Source organism: Acomys minous, assembly GCF_964271855.1.
Source record: "Acomys minous genome assembly, chromosome: 3".
NCBI classification, from domain to species: Eukaryota; Metazoa; Chordata; class Mammalia; order Rodentia; family Muridae; genus Acomys; species Acomys minous.
The window spans coordinates 44,158,914-44,174,956 of record NC_140485.1 but is presented as its reverse complement, the minus strand read 5'-3'; the positions used below and the strand labels follow the sequence as shown (position 1 = coordinate 44,174,956).

The 16,043-nt window shown below is 51.7% G+C and overlaps 1 protein-coding gene across 7 annotated transcripts in view; it reads left to right on the top strand.

Moving 5' to 3' along the window:
• ELF5 (E74 like ETS transcription factor 5) overlaps positions 1-16,043 on the top strand; it is a 42,939-nt gene extending 26,896 nt beyond the window's left edge. For 5 of the 7 annotated variants that reach the window (XM_084777139.1, XM_084777141.1, XM_084777140.1 and 2 more), the window contains exons 3-8: positions 6,033-6,206; positions 6,696-6,929; positions 10,352-10,402; positions 13,717-13,779; positions 15,125-15,320; positions 15,791-16,043. In XM_084777139.1, coding sequence (XP_084633265.1) covers positions 6,033-6,206; positions 6,696-6,929; positions 10,352-10,402; positions 13,717-13,779; positions 15,125-15,320; positions 15,791-15,887 — 815 coding nt within the window. In that variant the 3' untranslated portion in view covers positions 15,888-16,043. The remainder of the gene's footprint in view (positions 1-6,032; positions 6,207-6,695; positions 6,930-10,351; positions 10,403-13,716; positions 13,780-15,124; positions 15,321-15,790) is intronic. The other 2 variants (XM_084777144.1, XM_084777143.1) reach the window with 1 other exon arrangement.

The window sequence follows — 16,043 nt, the reverse complement described above, 5'->3', positions numbered from 1 at the left end:
GTGTCCCCACTCTCAGGCTCTCCCCTCTGTGTCCCCACTCTCAGGCTCTCCCCCCTGTGTCCCCACTCTCAGGCTCTCCCCCCTGTGTCCCCACTCTCAGGCTCTCCCCTCTGCGTCCCCACTCTCAGGCTCTCCCCTCTGTGTCCCCACTCTCAGGCTCTCCCCCCTGTGTCCCCACTCTCAGGCTCTCCCCCCTGTGTCCCCACTCTCAGGCTCTCCCCCCTGTGTCCCCACTCTCAGGCTCTCCCCTCTCTGTCCCCACTCTCAGGCTCTCCCCCCTGTGTCCCCACTCTCAGGCTCTCCCCTCTCTGTCCCCACTCTCAGGCTCTCCCCCCTGTGTCCCCACTCTCAGGCTCTCCCCTCTGCGTCCCCACTCTCAGGCTCTCCCCTCTGCGTCCCCACTCTCAGGCTCTCCCCTCTCTGTCCCCACTCTCAGGCTCTCCCCCCTGTGTCCCCACTCTCAGGCTCTCCCCCCTGCGTCCCCACTCTCAGGCTCTCCCCTCTGCGTCCCCACTCTCAGGCTCTCCCCACTGCGTCCCCACTCTCAGGCTCTCCCCCCTGTGTCCCCACTCTCAGGCTCTCCCCTCTGTGTCCCCACTCTCAGGCTCTCCCCCCTGTGTCCCCACTCTCAGGCTCTCCCCTCTGCGTCCCCACTCTCAGGCTCTCCCCTCTGCGTCCCCACTCTCAGGCTCTCCCCTCTGCGTCCCCACTCTCAGGCTCTCCCCCCTGTGTCCCCACTCTCAGGCTCTCCCCTCTCTGTCCCCACTCTCAGGCTCTCCCCCCTGTGTCCCCACTCTCAGGCTCTCCCCCCTGCGTGCCCACTCTCAGGCTCTCCCCTCTCTGTCCCCACTCTCAGGCTCTCCCCCCTGTGTCCCCACTCTCAGGCTCTCCCCCCTGCGTCCCCACTCTCAGGCTCTCCCCTCTGTGTCCCCACTCTCAGGCTCTCCCCCCTGCGTCCCCACTCTCAGGCTCTCCCCCCTGTGTCCCCACTCTCAGGCTCTCCCCTCTGCGTCCCCACTCTCAGGCTCTCCCCTCTGTGTCCCCACTCTCAGGCTCTCCCCCCTGCGTCCCCACTCTCAGGCTCTCCCCTCTCTGTCCCCACTCTCAGGCTCTCCCCCCTGTGTCCCCACTCTCAGGCTCTCCCCTCTGTGTTCCCACTCTCAGGCTCTCCCCCCTGTGTCCCCACTCTCAGGCTCTCCCCTCTGTGTCCCCACTCTCAGGCTCTCCCCTCTGTGTTCCCACTCTCAGGCTCTCCCCCCTGCGTCCCCACTCTCAGGCTCTCCCCCCTGTGTCCCCACTCTCAGGCTCTCCCCTCTGTGTCCCCACTCTCAGGCTCTCCCCCCTGTGTCCCCACTCTCAGGCTCTCCCCTCTGTGTCCCCACTCTCAGGCTCTCCCCCCTGCGTCCCCACTCTCAGGCTCTCCCCTCTGTGTTCCCACTCTCAGGCTCTCCCCTCTGTGTCCCCACTCTCAGGCTCTCCCCTCTCTGTCCCCACTCTCAGGCTCTCCCCCCTGCGTCCCCACTCTCAGGCTCTCCCCCCTGCGTCCCCACTCTCAGGCTCTCCCCCCTGTGTCCCCACTCTCAGGCTCTCCCCCCTGTGTCCCCACTCTCAGGCTCTCCCCTCTGCGTCCCCACTCTCAGGCTCTCCCCCCTGCGTCCCCACTCTCAGGCTCTCCCCTCTCTGTCCCCACTCTCAGGCTCTCCCCCCTGTGTCCCCACTCTCAGGCTCTCCCCCCTGCGTCCCCACTCTCAGGCTCTCCCCTCTCTGTCCCCACTCTCAGGCTCTCCCCTCTGTGTTCCCACTCTCAGGCTCTCCCCTCTGTGTCCCCACTCTCAGGCTCTCCCCTCTCTGTCCCCACTCTCAGGCTCTCCCCCCTGCGTCCCCACTCTCAGGCTCTCCCCCCTGTGTCCCCACTCTCAGGCTCTCCCCCCTGCGTCCCCACTCTCAGGCTCTCCCCTCTGTGTCCCCACTCTCAGGCTCTCCCCCCTGCGTCCCCACTCTCAGGCTCTCCCCCCTGTGTCCCCACTCTCAGGCTCTCCCCTCTGCGTCCCCACTCTCAGGCTCTCCCCTCTGCGTCCCCACTCTCAGGCTCTCCCCCCTGCGTCCCCACTCTCAGGCTCTCCCCCCTGTGTCCCCACTCTCAGGCTCTCCCCCCTGCGTCCCCACTCTCAGGCTCTCCCCCCTGCGTCCCCACTCTCAGGCTCTCCCCCCTGCGTCCCCACTCTCAGGCTCTCCCCTCTGCGTCCCCACTCTCAGGCTCTCCCCCCTGTGTCCCCACTCTCAGGCTCTCCCCCTCTGCGTCCCCACTCTCAGGCTCTCCCCCCTGCGTCCCCACTCTCAGGCTCTCCCCTCTCTGTCCCCACTCTCAGGCTCTCCCCCTCTGCGTCCCCACTCTCAGGCTCTCCCCCCTGCGTCCCCACTCTCAGGCTCTCCCCTCTGCGTCCCCACTCTCAGGCTCTCCCCCCTGTGTCCCCACTCTCAGGCTCTCCCCCTCTGCGTCCCCACTCTCAGGCTCTCCCCCCTGCGTCCCCACTCTCAGGCTCTCCCCCCTGTGTCCCCACTCTCAGGCTCTCCCCCTCTGCGTCCCCACTCTCAGGCTCTCCCCCCTGTGTCCCCACTCTCAGGCTCTCCCCCTCTGCGTCCCCACTCTCAGGCTCTCCCCTCTGCGTCCCCACTCTCAGGCTCCCCCCCTCTGCGTCCCCACTCTCAGGCTCTCCCCCCTGTGTCCCCACTCTCAGGCTCTCCCCCTCTGCGTCCCCACTCTCAGGCTCTCCCCCCTGCGTCCCCACTCTCAGGCTCTCCCCTCTGCGTCCCCACTCTCAGGCTCTCCCCCCTGTGTCCCCACTCTCAGGCTCTCCCCCTCTGCGTCCCCACTCTCAGGCTCTCCCCCCTGCGTCCCCACTCTCAGGCTCTCCCCCCTGTGTCCCCACTCTCAGGCTCTCCCCCTCTGCGTCCCCACTCTCAGGCTCTCCCCCCTGTGTCCCCACTCTCAGGCTCTCCCCCTCTGCGTCCCCACTCTCAGGCTCTCCCCTCTGCGTCCCCACTCTCAGGCTGGTGCCTCCACTTTCATTCTGCATAGCTGCTATTAAGGTTCGGCTGCAGGAGTAAGGTGACACCCATATCGCCTGATTCGCGTTCTGTCCCTTACCCATTGTGTGGCTCTAAAAAGGGTTGTCTTCTGGGGCCTTCCTTTCTCTATATGTAAAATGGGCATCATGACCTAGGACCTCACAGAATGTGTTGAAGATAGCAGGAAAGCGCACAGTATTTAGCAGGGTGACCATGAAAGCCAGAGATACATAGTGAGACTCTGTCTTTAAAAAAAAAAAAAAGGAAGGAAGGAAAAAGAAAGAAAAGAAATATAATAGCTGTGATTATCCATATGGGATTTTACTTCAAGAAAAGCATTTAAAATAAAGAAAAGAAAAGCTTTTTAAAAGAATAGTACAAAACCATGTTAAGTATTAAAATCAAGGAGGAAAGCACTTCGGTCACACCTGGGCTTTTCTACATAAGATTCACATGCTCCGTCCAGAAACTCAAGAGCACAGCTATGGCTACAGGCCTAAGAATTTCTAAATCAAAACCAGAAGACAAACACAAAATCATTCAAAAGCCTAAGTCAAGTCCAGGAGCAGTAGTCTCATCCTAGAGAAGCCACTACGGGCTACCTCTGCCCTGTCTCCCCACTGAGGTCTTCAGAGCAGCCTTGCCCAGCATGACTCAGGGCCTGGCTTTCTTGGCCTCCCTGTAGCTCTTTGCTGACACCCCAGCCCTCCTCTCTTCTCCATCCAGTTTCTTGGTCTAAGTCATTTCAACGTTAGGATGAAAAGCCAAGAGAGGTTACAGGATGGGGCCCGCCCAGGTCCGAGAGGGAACCTGGAAGCGATTTATCAGCACAGAACTTCCCTCATGAAGCCTTTCCTTTCTGTGACAAAGCCGCAAATGAGGGTGGCCTGCGCTGCCTGGTTCACTCACTGCCACTCTTCAGTGTCGCCCTGGGCAAAAAAAAAAAAAAAAAAACTTTCCCAACTCCCTGTGCTAATTATGCTAATTATGGTCCCAAGTTGTCCAAATCAGGCCTCCTCCTAAAGCAGGCTGTCAGCCTCCCCTTCACCAGCCCTGAATTTGCTTTCTTCTGGTTGCTCCTTTCCCTGAGAAAGAATATAGACTTTGCTATGAGAGTTGGGCAGCTACTGTCCACGGTGGTAAGAACTTCCTAATCCCCATATCCCTGCTTGGGTCTACTTCAGGCATGGGTGTCACCTCTCTGCCATGGGGACCCTGGAAGACATCACTCTAACTTTGAAAGCTGAAGTCCCAGTAAACTTAAATATATCCAACTTGGTAGCTTCATTTGAGAGAACTCCCCCAGAATCAAGGACAGCTCTCTCTAGCTCCTCAGCTTTTCTTCCCAAGGCAGCTGGCCTTCAAGAGCCCTGACCCACTTCAGACTTCAAACGAGCTGGCCAAGCCTGCTGCTTAATAGTGGCCTTGGGACTTCTGCATCAAGCTTTCTGGGCACAGGATGCTAGCTGGCCTTGATTAGTAACCTAGGCAAAGAGGCCTCATAGCAAGCTTCTCCCAAAAGGTCAGTGTGTTTTGTAAATGAGAGACTCATCAAGGAAAACAGTGTACCTTTCCAGACAGTAGGACCCAGTAAGAGAGTATACTCCTATATAAATAATCCCTTCTTTTATTTTCCCTATGTTCATTTCTTCCAAATACTAGAAGGTTCTTTTTCATGTGTTTCCGGGGAGTGGAGGCACTGGCATCACCTCCTCTCCATCTCCTTTCTGATTTTTTCAGACCTAAGTTATAGAGAAAGAGATGGATAGATAAATAGACAGGCAGACTTACTTACTTACTTACTTACTTACTTACTTACTTACTTACTGCTTATAATTGTGTGGTGCATCCATCTGCCGGCCTTCATCCAAATCTTATTTTTACATGTGTACCCAACTTGGTCCCCCAGTACCAGAAAATGTGGCATGATGCAAGATGTCCACATGGTATCTAACTACCTTACCAATGGCCACTGTGACCCGGGAAAGGGAGCCATATAACCTCCCAGAACCTGTTTCCTTACCTTAAGGTAAAGATCATAACCTCTGGTGATCTGGTAACACTTACTGAGGCCCTGTAGGCTAAGACGGGTGGGGTGGGAAAGAGCACTTAGCACTCCTGGTTCACGGAGAGGGAGGTGCTGTGAGTCCTTCTGGAAATTTCTGAGAAGGGTGCCTCGGGGGAAGATTCTTTGAGAGAGTGAGTAAGCCACTGTGGTTCAGGGGGAGCAGGAACTACTCCAGAGTCAGAAGAATGGAAAAGAAGCACCTTCTGGCAGAGAGCAGGGAGTGACACAGGAGCAGATAATAGAGGCCCTGGAGCAGGACTCCTGCCTTCCACAGTGGTTACCACTGAAACCTCCCACCTCAAGACTGAGACCAGGAAAACAGTTCCCCACCAAAATGTCTCTGTGGATGCTGGCTCCCCTGGCCCTGCCTCCATATCACTGAGAACAGCCATTTCCTCTCAGCTCTGGAGACTGTGAAAAGGGCTTTTGCTGACAGGAAAGCGGGCTCCCATGTGTAGCTGGGCCTTAGGCCCTGCTGCCTACCAAGCCCACTCTGTGAGTGAGTTCCACCAAGGAGCTGAGAGCGGGGCACCAGGCCAGCAACAACTTCCCAGTGTCAGGACGGACCTTCCACCTACGGCTTCTTTAGATCCTTAAGGCTCTCTTGGCTTCCAGAAACAGTGTGCTCTTCCTTCTAATGCCAAACAAAATAACCGCGCAGTAGAAATGGAAAGGGCAAAACCTTTCCATGGAGAGAAACTGTGCTACACAGCAGCGCACTGATAACCATCTCAGTCAGGCCCCAGTGCAGGACCAGCAGCCAAAGAATGTCAAGGGTCATAAACACCTCTCATCAGAATACCAGGGACGGCTAAAAGCCTCTTGGGTTTACTCAAGCCCGAAATCAGTAAATGAAAAAGCACAGAGAGAACTCAGGAAGGGTCTGTTTTCTCAGGAGACCCTGCCCTCTCCCAGGAACCAGCCAGAAGTCCGATCAGCCAGCTCCAGCCAGCAATGGGGGATCAAGGAAAGGGTAGTTGGCTCAAACCGTTTCCTCCATGTTTTCAACTACCCGGCAGAGGCTCTGACAGCAACACTCACCAGCCTGGCAAAATACAGGCTCCTTCAAGTACGTGAATGTAAAATTCTGGTTAAGGGGCTGGTGATAAAAATAGATACTTTGTTAACACACATATGAGGCCCTCAGCTCAATATCCAGGCCTAATAATAATAATAATAATAATAATAATAATAATAATAATAATAATAATAATAATAATAACTGGTTAAAATTTTAAAGTTAAAAAAAAAAGTCTAGGGTTTGGGCTTACCAAGAGATTCTTCAGTGGGAAATGAGATTTCTGGAAGCTTCTGAGCTTTAGAGGGAAACAGTTTCTATCTTTATGAAATAGCCCTGTCATCTCTCTCTGGCCCTGACAACCACTACAGAACCCCATCTCTCTGGTCGTCTCTGTAGAGAAAGTGACTGGACCCTTGCAAGCGCTTGCCAGACCCTTTCTGCTCACTGGATAAGGAAAGAGGGTGCTAACATAACTGGAGTATTCTTTGGGGGCCCCCTGAAGACTACCACCCCTTACTTCTCTGTGCTCTGGTGCAGCCTGTGACTCCTACTGGACATCGGTGCACCCCGAATACTGGACCAAGCATCATGTCTGGGAATGGCTCCAGTTCTGCTGTGATCAGTACAAGCTTGACGCCAACTGCATCTCTTTCTGCCACTTCAATGTCAGCGGCCTGCAACTGTGCAGTATGACACAGGAGGAGTTCGTCGAGGCAGCTGGAATCTGTGGGGAGTACCTGTACTTCATCCTCCAGAACATTCGCTCACAAGGTCAGTGTCAGCAAGCCTGGGGCTGGGGGTGGGGGTGAGGGTGGGCGCCCGGGACTGGGACCAGATGCCCCGATGTGTGCTTCCCTTCCCCTTGACTCTCATAACCAAATGGTATCAGTGTTCAGTCAAAACCTCTTAGTACCCAGAAAATTCTACTGCCCCAGTATTGAGAGCTTAGTCAAAAGGAAAGCAAGAGCCAAGACAGCAAGATGGGTAGGTTTTGGGGGGGTTGTTGTTGTTGTTGTTGTTGTTGTTGTTGTTGTTGTTTTAAGACAGATAAAACACAAAGCACATGTAAGGAATTCCAAAATCACACTGAAAGCCTCAAAAAAAATTCAAAAATAATTCAACCATGAAAGGAGAGCAAAGGAGCTTTCTGCTTCATCCCTGACTAGGTAGAAAGGAAGACATTGGCATAGACCTTTCCCCTTCCAATTTCCAGAGGAGTCCAAAGAGCTGCCATCCTTGGTCAAGGACCCTGTGGCACCAGTGGCATGGGAACACCATGACATGCGCCGCTTTGAAAAGCAGCAAGCTCTTCAGAGACTATCTAATTCTGTGTCCCAGTGATAAAGCAGCTGGTGTCCTGAGAGCTGTGTGCCTTCACTCTGGCCAGACAGCACACAGGCCGTGCTTCTCAGGCAGTCAGGGTACAGTGGGAGTTAGGAAATCAGAAGGGCCCAACGCGTCATTGATATATCCCGGCTCATATACATGGAAGCCACAGGGTTCTGCAAGAAGTGCCCCCTGCCCAAATCCCCAGTGGCTTTTTCTGTCTGCTAGGAGGACAGATGACCCGCTTTGGGAGTCTTCAAACGATTTGGTGAAGGATGTACCTGGCACGGCATATAAATACACTCAGTAGCTTCTGTCATTAATAAAACCAAGAGACAGAAACAAACAAACAAAGCAGACGCATCCATGCTTGGTTTTTAAGGAATCTTTTGTAAAAGTTGTCAGATCCTCTTGGAAAGACTTCAGGAGACACAGAAAGCAGGATGCTCCCTGCCACCATAACGCCAAGCCGTTCTGCTGGTGTGCAAAGAAGCCTGCTGGTGTGACACTGTGTGCAAAGCAGAGATTCCCATTTGGTCAGGGAAATCTCAGAGCACCTTCCAGCTCTGGGAGACTAGAGTCTACTGCTTCCATTTGCTCCTCCTTTCATGAAGGACAGGAAAGCAGAGAGTGATGACCCTGCACTAGAAGCAGAAGCCTGTGCTCAGGGTGTGTACTCCGGAATGGGGACAAGTCCAAGTGTGTCCCAGCCACCCTGGGAGAAGGAGCCTGGAACTCCATTCAAAACCTTCCCAAGACCCATTTGCGGTTGTACACAGCTTTAATCCCAATACTTAGGCAGAGGCAGAGGCAAAGGCAGACAGGTTTCTGTGAGTTCAAGGCCAGCCTGATCTATATAGTGATTTTCAGGCCAGCAAGGTGACATGGTAAGGCTATCTTTAAAAATAAAAAGCTCCCAAGATGACAATCTTGCTCCCAAATACCAGGACTATGGAGAAGGACGTAGTCCATCTTGGAAGAGTTTGAGGGTGCACTGTTGCATTGCTACACTGGCCAAATGTCACATTAATCAAGTTTGTCTCCAGATCCCAAGTGGCTCCGAGAGATTCCTTAGTGGTCACATATTTATCAGGAAAGGTCTCCTTCCCCTGATAACTTACTATATACACATGGTTGACTCAGGGATCTGGAAACAACGAGTAGTCTCTAGAAGCTGACTGTTGAGGCTGGAAAGATGGCAGCGAAGAGTGCATGCTGCTCTTTTGGAGGACCTGAGTTTGATTCTCAGCATCCACGTGGGGTTGATCACAATCTCCTGTAACTCCAACTCTAGGGCAGCCAAAATTCTCTTCTGACCTACACAGACAAAGACACAGACACACACACACACACACACACACACACACACACACACACACACACACACACACACACATACACTCGTACATTCACACTCACATACACACATAAACACAAACTTACACACATTCACATATACATACATGTTAAAAATTAAATAAAATCTGACCCTCTTTTTTCTTTTCCTTTGGTACTTTTGAGACAGGGTCTCACTATGTAGCTCTGGCTGTCCTGGGACTCACAGAGATCCACCCACCTCTGTCTTAGGAGTGCTGGGTTTAAAGGCGTGCGCCACTGTGCCCAGCTAAAACCTGACCACTAAGGACTCCCTGGGTGCCACGCCACCTCCAACAGTGGGACTTTAAGTGGATCTAAAAAGTATGCCTCAAGCAACCTACCCCATTCTGCAGTCCTCCCTTAAGGCCCCTCAGGCAAGTCTGTGTACATGTGCATTGTGACCAGAGTTTACACTCCAGCAATTTGCCCAGGACACACAGGCTCACCTCTCACCCTGGAATAATCACCATTAGCACTCTCATTCTGATGTTTCTCCATTCGAGCAAAGATTGTGCTCTGGGGAACACTATCTAGCTTGTGCCTTGTGTGCCCCGCAGTCTAGGGCTCTGTAAGAACAGGACACAGAACAAAGAAAATGCTTCAACCAGGGGAGGTGCTAAGGGGCCTCCAGAGTCCAGAGCATCACCTGGGTCAGTAGGTATAGCAGTAAGATTTAAAGGCCGAGGTGCATGGGGGCACTGGTCCCTGGAAGGAGAGGTCACAGGAGAGCCTGGGGTCACAGAATGGCTTCCACAGCGTAGGACAAGAAATATCTCTCATTGCTCCCCTACCCTGTTCTACTTGGCCCTTTGGCCTTTGGTCTTGTGTCAGTAAAGAGAAAGTAGTCTTCAGGTTGGACATCAAGTTAGGAAATAGGTGTCTGTTGACCTGCCCTGCTTCCTGGAAATACGGTCTTAAACTCCAGCCCAGCTCACCACTCTACGAGCAAGGGACCAGCATGGTCTTCAAGGGCATTCAAGTAGAGCTATGTGCTCCTTGGGGCTTCTATCCCTCTCTTCCCTTTGGCTAATCACATCAAAGGCGTCCTCCTCTCTGAGGATTATAGTCCCAAGTCAGAAGTCACAGGTCAGGGCCACAAGAGAGTTGGGTGAGTATTTAACCTCATAGTCCACTGAGACTGACCAGAGAGCCTGGAAAGCCAGTGGCTGGCAAAGCCAGATGACAACAGCTGCCCAGCTCAGTGCAGAGCCCGGACAGCCTCTCTAGAGCTCAGTCAGCAGATCCGTGGAGCCTTCTGGAATCCCCAGCATCAGTTATTCTCCTTAAGTAACCTCTTAAAAAGTATGTCATTATGATTGGCTTCATAGTGGCTTTTTCAGGGCCAGATAGTCTGCAACTGTCCCTCAGGGGGAAAAAAAAAGCTCAGAGGGGAGTCACTTCCCTTCCTCCACAGCCTCTCCTCGTGGTCTGGCCACACTCCAGGATTGCATGGAACAGTTTTTGAATCTCTCTTTCCCTTCCTTTCCCAGGTTACTCCTTTTTCAATGATGCTGAAGAGACCAAGAACACCATCAAGGATTGTAAGTACAACACTCAAACTGCCCAAAGATGTGCCCAGGCTACTGCTATCCACTTGGATTTGATCCCGGTTTAACAACCACACTAGAAGGTTGATGAACCAAAACAAGGCCAAACTTGGAGAGAGAGTAGAGACAAAGGGGTTAAAAGAGTGTGATGGGGGGAAGGGGTCTGGGAGGGGGGCGATAGCTGGTGCCCATGGAGTCCCTGTCTTCCCCAAGACCTCATTTCTCTGTCTATAAAATATCAGGACCCTTCTGGGTTGTGGTGAGTTTAAGAAGCAATGGCATTTGTGCCTGTTAAAGGGCCTTGTAGGCGCGTGCAGTGTGGATGATGCAAAGCCAGTGCCCAACAAACTGATGACTTCTAGCCAGCTGTTAGCGGCCTTATGGTTGTTGATAGTTAGAAAATGGCGGGTGAGGGGGTCCCAAATGGCCCATGGTCCCAGTGGCTAGTGGCTAGTCCCATTTCATTTCTACAGATGGAGTCAGAGGAAGGGGCAGCTTTTATTTTTTAAATATTTTTTCTTTGAGAATTCCATATATATATATATATATATATATATATATATATATATATGTGATGTGTTTTGATCATAATATCTTCCCAACATGTTCCCCTCCTAACTTCATGCCCTTCTTTTTATTTAAAAAATCATATATGATTCCAGTTAGTGGTACCAGTACATGTGCAGGGGTGTGGTGCCGTCCACTGGAATACAGGCAACCTACCAGTGGCCATAGCTGGCCACCCTGGAAAGTGACTCTCCCCATCAGCAGCCATCAACTACTAATAGCGAGAATTTCCATTTAAAAAAAAATCTATTCATTATTAAGTCTTATACAAAGATCCTAGCCCAAAGACTGAAGAGAACTGTAGTCCCCAATAGGGCCCTTTTCCCATGGACTTACCCATCTGCAAGGAGTAGGCAGACCACATGGTGTTTTCTAAGGCCCCTCTGAAAGATGAATCCAAAGGGACAAACACTGAGGGTTAGCTATACAGTTATTAGGACTTTTAAGGCGTGTGTATGCGTGCATGGCTAGCAATTTCTTCTCTTGAACCTTGGAGCACCTCTGTAGCATGCTAGTGTAGGGTGAAGCTTTCCAGATGGACTGACAGTGCCGTGGGCTGCAATGAGCTAGATTTTGAAACCCTGTCCCCAGGCCTCCATCCTAGCTTCTAAAGGACATCTGACCATGATGTCAGTCAACACATGATAATAAGCTCCTTGGCTAGCTATATTTTAAGTTTCCAGTTTCAAGATCTACCAGGCCTTCCCAAACCTCACAGACAATAGAGGGGCCATGTGTCCTCTCATGCCACACCAGGCACCACATGGATACAGATGTTGTAAGGCTGGTGTTTGCAGAGAGCTCTGATTCAAGAAAGGCCTGGGTGCTCTTAGACCCCCAAGAGGGGGCTCTAACCCAGGAAGTGGGCTCAGGGGAGGCTTCTGAAGAGGATCTGTGGGAGTGAGAGTCAGCTGGGTAGATGTGGTGAGGGAAGTACAAACATCCTGAGGCAGAGGAAAGCCACACCCCACTGAAACCATGTAACCTCAGACATGAGAGAAAGCTGGGGAGCAGAAAGAGATAAGGTTTGAGGGCTGGGGGCATCCACTTTATGAAAGGCTTGCTTAGTGTGATAGCCTTTGTCCTGGTGACAAAAGGGGAGTACCACAATATGTTCACTTGGGCACAGAACACAGGGCCCGGGCAACAGTGTACACAGGACACCCTTTCCTCCCAAGACGGCATGTCTATTCCTTTGTCCAATTAATACACATACTAGACTCTATAGTCAGTGTGATTTGTGTACAGTAGCGGCTGAGAATAACGCTTATTTAATGCTTGCTGTATGCCTGGCACTGCACTAGGTGCTACGGGAATATACAGGCAAAGACAAATCCTGCCCCCTAGTGGACACAAACCACATACCACACAAATAAATGGCGTCAAGTAGGTGCTCAAAGGCAGTAAATAAAGGGAAGTAGATGTGGGACCCCAGAGGCACATATGTGTGGTTGCAGTTTTCATAGTTGGAAGGTGACTTTGAGCCTAGACTGTGATGAGGATGTGCATACCCAGACAGTCAAGGAAAAAGCAGAGGAGACGTAAAGACCCCCAGGTGAGTGTGCCCGCATGGTGAGAAAGAGCCCGCCCGCATAGCTGAAGCAAAGCTAGCACAGAGCTCGGAGAATAAAGAGATAGGTCTGGTTCTGAAATTCTTTTAAAAATTCATATCCTGTACTTCGGAATAATGTATGTGTAGGTATCTCAGATTAAAGCACAATATACGTAATTCAATCCAATATTGAGTCGACATCTTGCTTCCTTCATGAATTCTAATGTCTTCATTTTTTATTGCGTCCCTTTCAGTCTGCTCTCCACACAATCACAAGAGGGATCTTTGTAAAATGTGGGTCTTTGGGCTAGAGGTGTAGTTCAGTTCAGTAGTCTGTGTGGCGTGCACGAAGCCTTGGGCTCCCTCCCCCAGCACGACAAAAACTGGAAACAGCAGCATGTGCTTGTTTTTTCAGCCCTATTCCAGAGGTAGAGGAGGCAGGACAGTCAGGAGTTCGGGGGTCATCCTAGACTACAGCGAGTTCACCTCCAGAGTCTGTCTCAAAAGAAGGCAGTGGTGGTGAGGGGGAGGGGGGAAATCTCTGATTTCACTTTAATATAAAACTCCAAACTATAAGCCAGCCTCCAGAAACATGGCTTGCCACTGTCTGCAACCTGCATGGGTGCAGGAGCACCTCGCATCCTCTCCAGCCACAGGATAGGCAACCTTCTAGGTCCTCTTTGTGATGGAAAAGGGCTTTGTGCACATCTGAATCCTCCTCCTCTTCTTCTTCCTCTTCCTCCTCTTCTTCTTCCTCTTCCTCCTCTTCTCCCCCTCTCCTCCTCTCCTTCCTTTCTTTTTTCTTCCTCCCCCACTTCCTCTCACTGGTTCATAATGTAGCTGTCTCCCCTTGTGAGATCCTCCCTCATGAAGCAGCCACTACCTCAGCTCACTCTCCGCACAGTGTCAGGTGTCCTCACATTCGAAGCAACAGGTGACGCATCTGGTTCACCTGGAGTTCACCTGGTCACAGAAGCTGGGACTGTGCCTGTGTCTTCTCTCATGTACTCCAGCCGGAGGCCGCCATGCCCTTACAACAGGTGCCAGGACTGAGCACAGCCCGTCCTTCCATCTACTTAGCACCCTACAGTGTCTGCTACCACAAAGGATGGCGGCTTAACGTCCGCTTTTTTGGGGGGGGGGGGAATAGTGTGAGGCTCCTCCACTGCCATGCATCCCTCTGTTTCAGATGCTGATTCCAGTTGCTTGAAAACAAGTGGCATCAAGAGTCAAGACTGTCACAGTCGAACAAGTAAGAACAGAGACGCCATTTTCCTTTAAGCATGTGGGTGGGACCAGTCACTTCCCCAAGGAGGGAGTAGAGAAATGAACGATTGTGTTTATACATGTGATCAAAAGTCATTCTTTTTCCACTTGGAAATGGCATTCGAGGAATTAAAGAAATGTTCTGACTGGGTTCTATTCCTGGAGGGCGTTCTTTCTCCTGGTCCACTCTGTGGCCCTTCTCGTTGAAGTACTCAGGGGAAGAGAATAAAGGCAGTGTGGGGGATCGGGCAGTGCAGCAGCCTTTCCCAGCCCTGAGATCTTCCCGGGGAGTGCCCAGGGCTGAGTCAAGCTCCAGGCCCATGACGCTGGCTGGAGGCACTCATCCTGGGCCAGGCCTGCATCTAGCCGCTAGGTGTGTGTGTCAAACCATTAAATCCTCAAGCCCACACTACAGCACAGGTACCTCATTACCCCTTTGACACCGACCGTAACTAAAGAGACTGCACTTTCAGAGCCAGGAAAGAGCACGGTGCAGACCCAAACCCAGGCAGTCATAGCCCAGATCAGTCTTATCCATCACCTAAGTGACAGGAGAAACACCAGCTCCTAGTAAATGAAACTGCAGGATGGCTGTCGGTTCCTCCTGCCCATCAGAAGAGTGAGCTCATGGCAAGTCATGGTGCTCTTTGGCTACATCTGGTGTCTCTGCATAGGGGTTTGCTAATAGCTTATCAGACAACAGACACTTCCCAGCTTGGTGCGGCTCCAAGCAGAGGACACACCTACTGAGAGCTGTCCAGCCCACAACCCATCCCACAGGTTAATGAGAGTGCTCTCTCTCTCTCTCTCTCTCTCTCTCTCTCTCTCTCTCTCTCTCTCTCTCTCTCTCTCTCTCTCTCTCTCTCTCTGTCTCCTTCCCTCCCGCCAAACCTTCTCATATACTCCTTCAAATTCGTGGTCTCTTTTTTTTTTCACTAATAGTTATTGCATTAATATGTATATATACATATATATTCCTAAATATAACCTCTTCAGTCCATATGTTATTTGTATGTATGCTTTCAGGGCTGACTGTTTGGCACTGAACAAGCAGTAGGTGTGCTCTTCCCTGAGGAGGGTCACCTCTGCCCCTCCCAGCATTCCTCAGTTGCCTGTAGTTCTCCGTATAGGATTGAGGCCTTGAGGGCTTTTCCATGTCCAGTTTGGCATGTTCACTGGTGTCTTCCTTGTGCAGCTCATGATTGGGTGGTCACACTGGTGAGACTTTATGGGTATCCCTTCTAACGGACATTACCAGGAGACACAATCTCTCTTTTAAAAAAAAAAAAGGCTTAAGTGGAAACTAACTTTATTCTGCTTCCTTCCCAAAGGCCTCCAAAGTTCTCACCTGTGGGAATTTGTCAGAGACTTGCTTCTATCTCCTGAAGAAAACTGTGGCATCCTGGAATGGGAAGACAGGGAGCAGGGCATTTTCCGAGTGGTTAAATCGGAAGCCCTGGCAAAGATGTGGGGACAACGGAAGAAAAACGACAGGATGACATATGAAAAGTTGAGCAGAGCCCTGAGGTAAGGGAACAGCATCAGATACCATGAGCCTACAAAGACGAGTTATATAAAACAGCCTGCCAGAGAAGATTACACAGTTTTCACAGCTCTCCACTGGTGCCCTCCCTCCCCCCCCCCCCATATAAAAGGGTCATGAGCTAAACTCCGGCTTAGTTTCAGGCGGGATTATAGTTTGTAAAGCAACCCACCATCCTTTTCGGTCTTGGCAGCGTTCCCTGGCGGGGGATCACCCTGCACCCAAGCCATGGTGCACACATGCACACCAACACGTGCTGAACTGGCTGTGCTGAGGTCCAGTCTTTAAAGTGTCTGGGAAGGGTTTAAGTGTAAGCTGATAACGGGGTGTGGAAATACCAGGGTAAGTAAAGCTTGCCCTTGTCACCCGAGAGGAGCAAGGAGCGTTTATGTGCTGTTGTTTTCTTGTGGTACAAACCATTCCCTGGCTATTTGTCCTCTGCTCGCTTTCACAGATACTACTATAAAACAGGAATTTTGGAGCGGGTCGACCGGAGGTTAGTGTACAAATTTGGAAAAAATGCACACGGGTGGCAGGAAGACAAACTATGATGGATGCTGGACGCCGAGCTCATTTGATGGATTTCTGTCGTCCCAAACAATCAGCTCCAACAAGACATTTGAAAGTCTTCTTCCTCCTCCTCTTCCTCCTCCCCCTTCTCCTCTTCAAAACCTACAAACACGCTGATAAAATTTCTGCACGTCTCA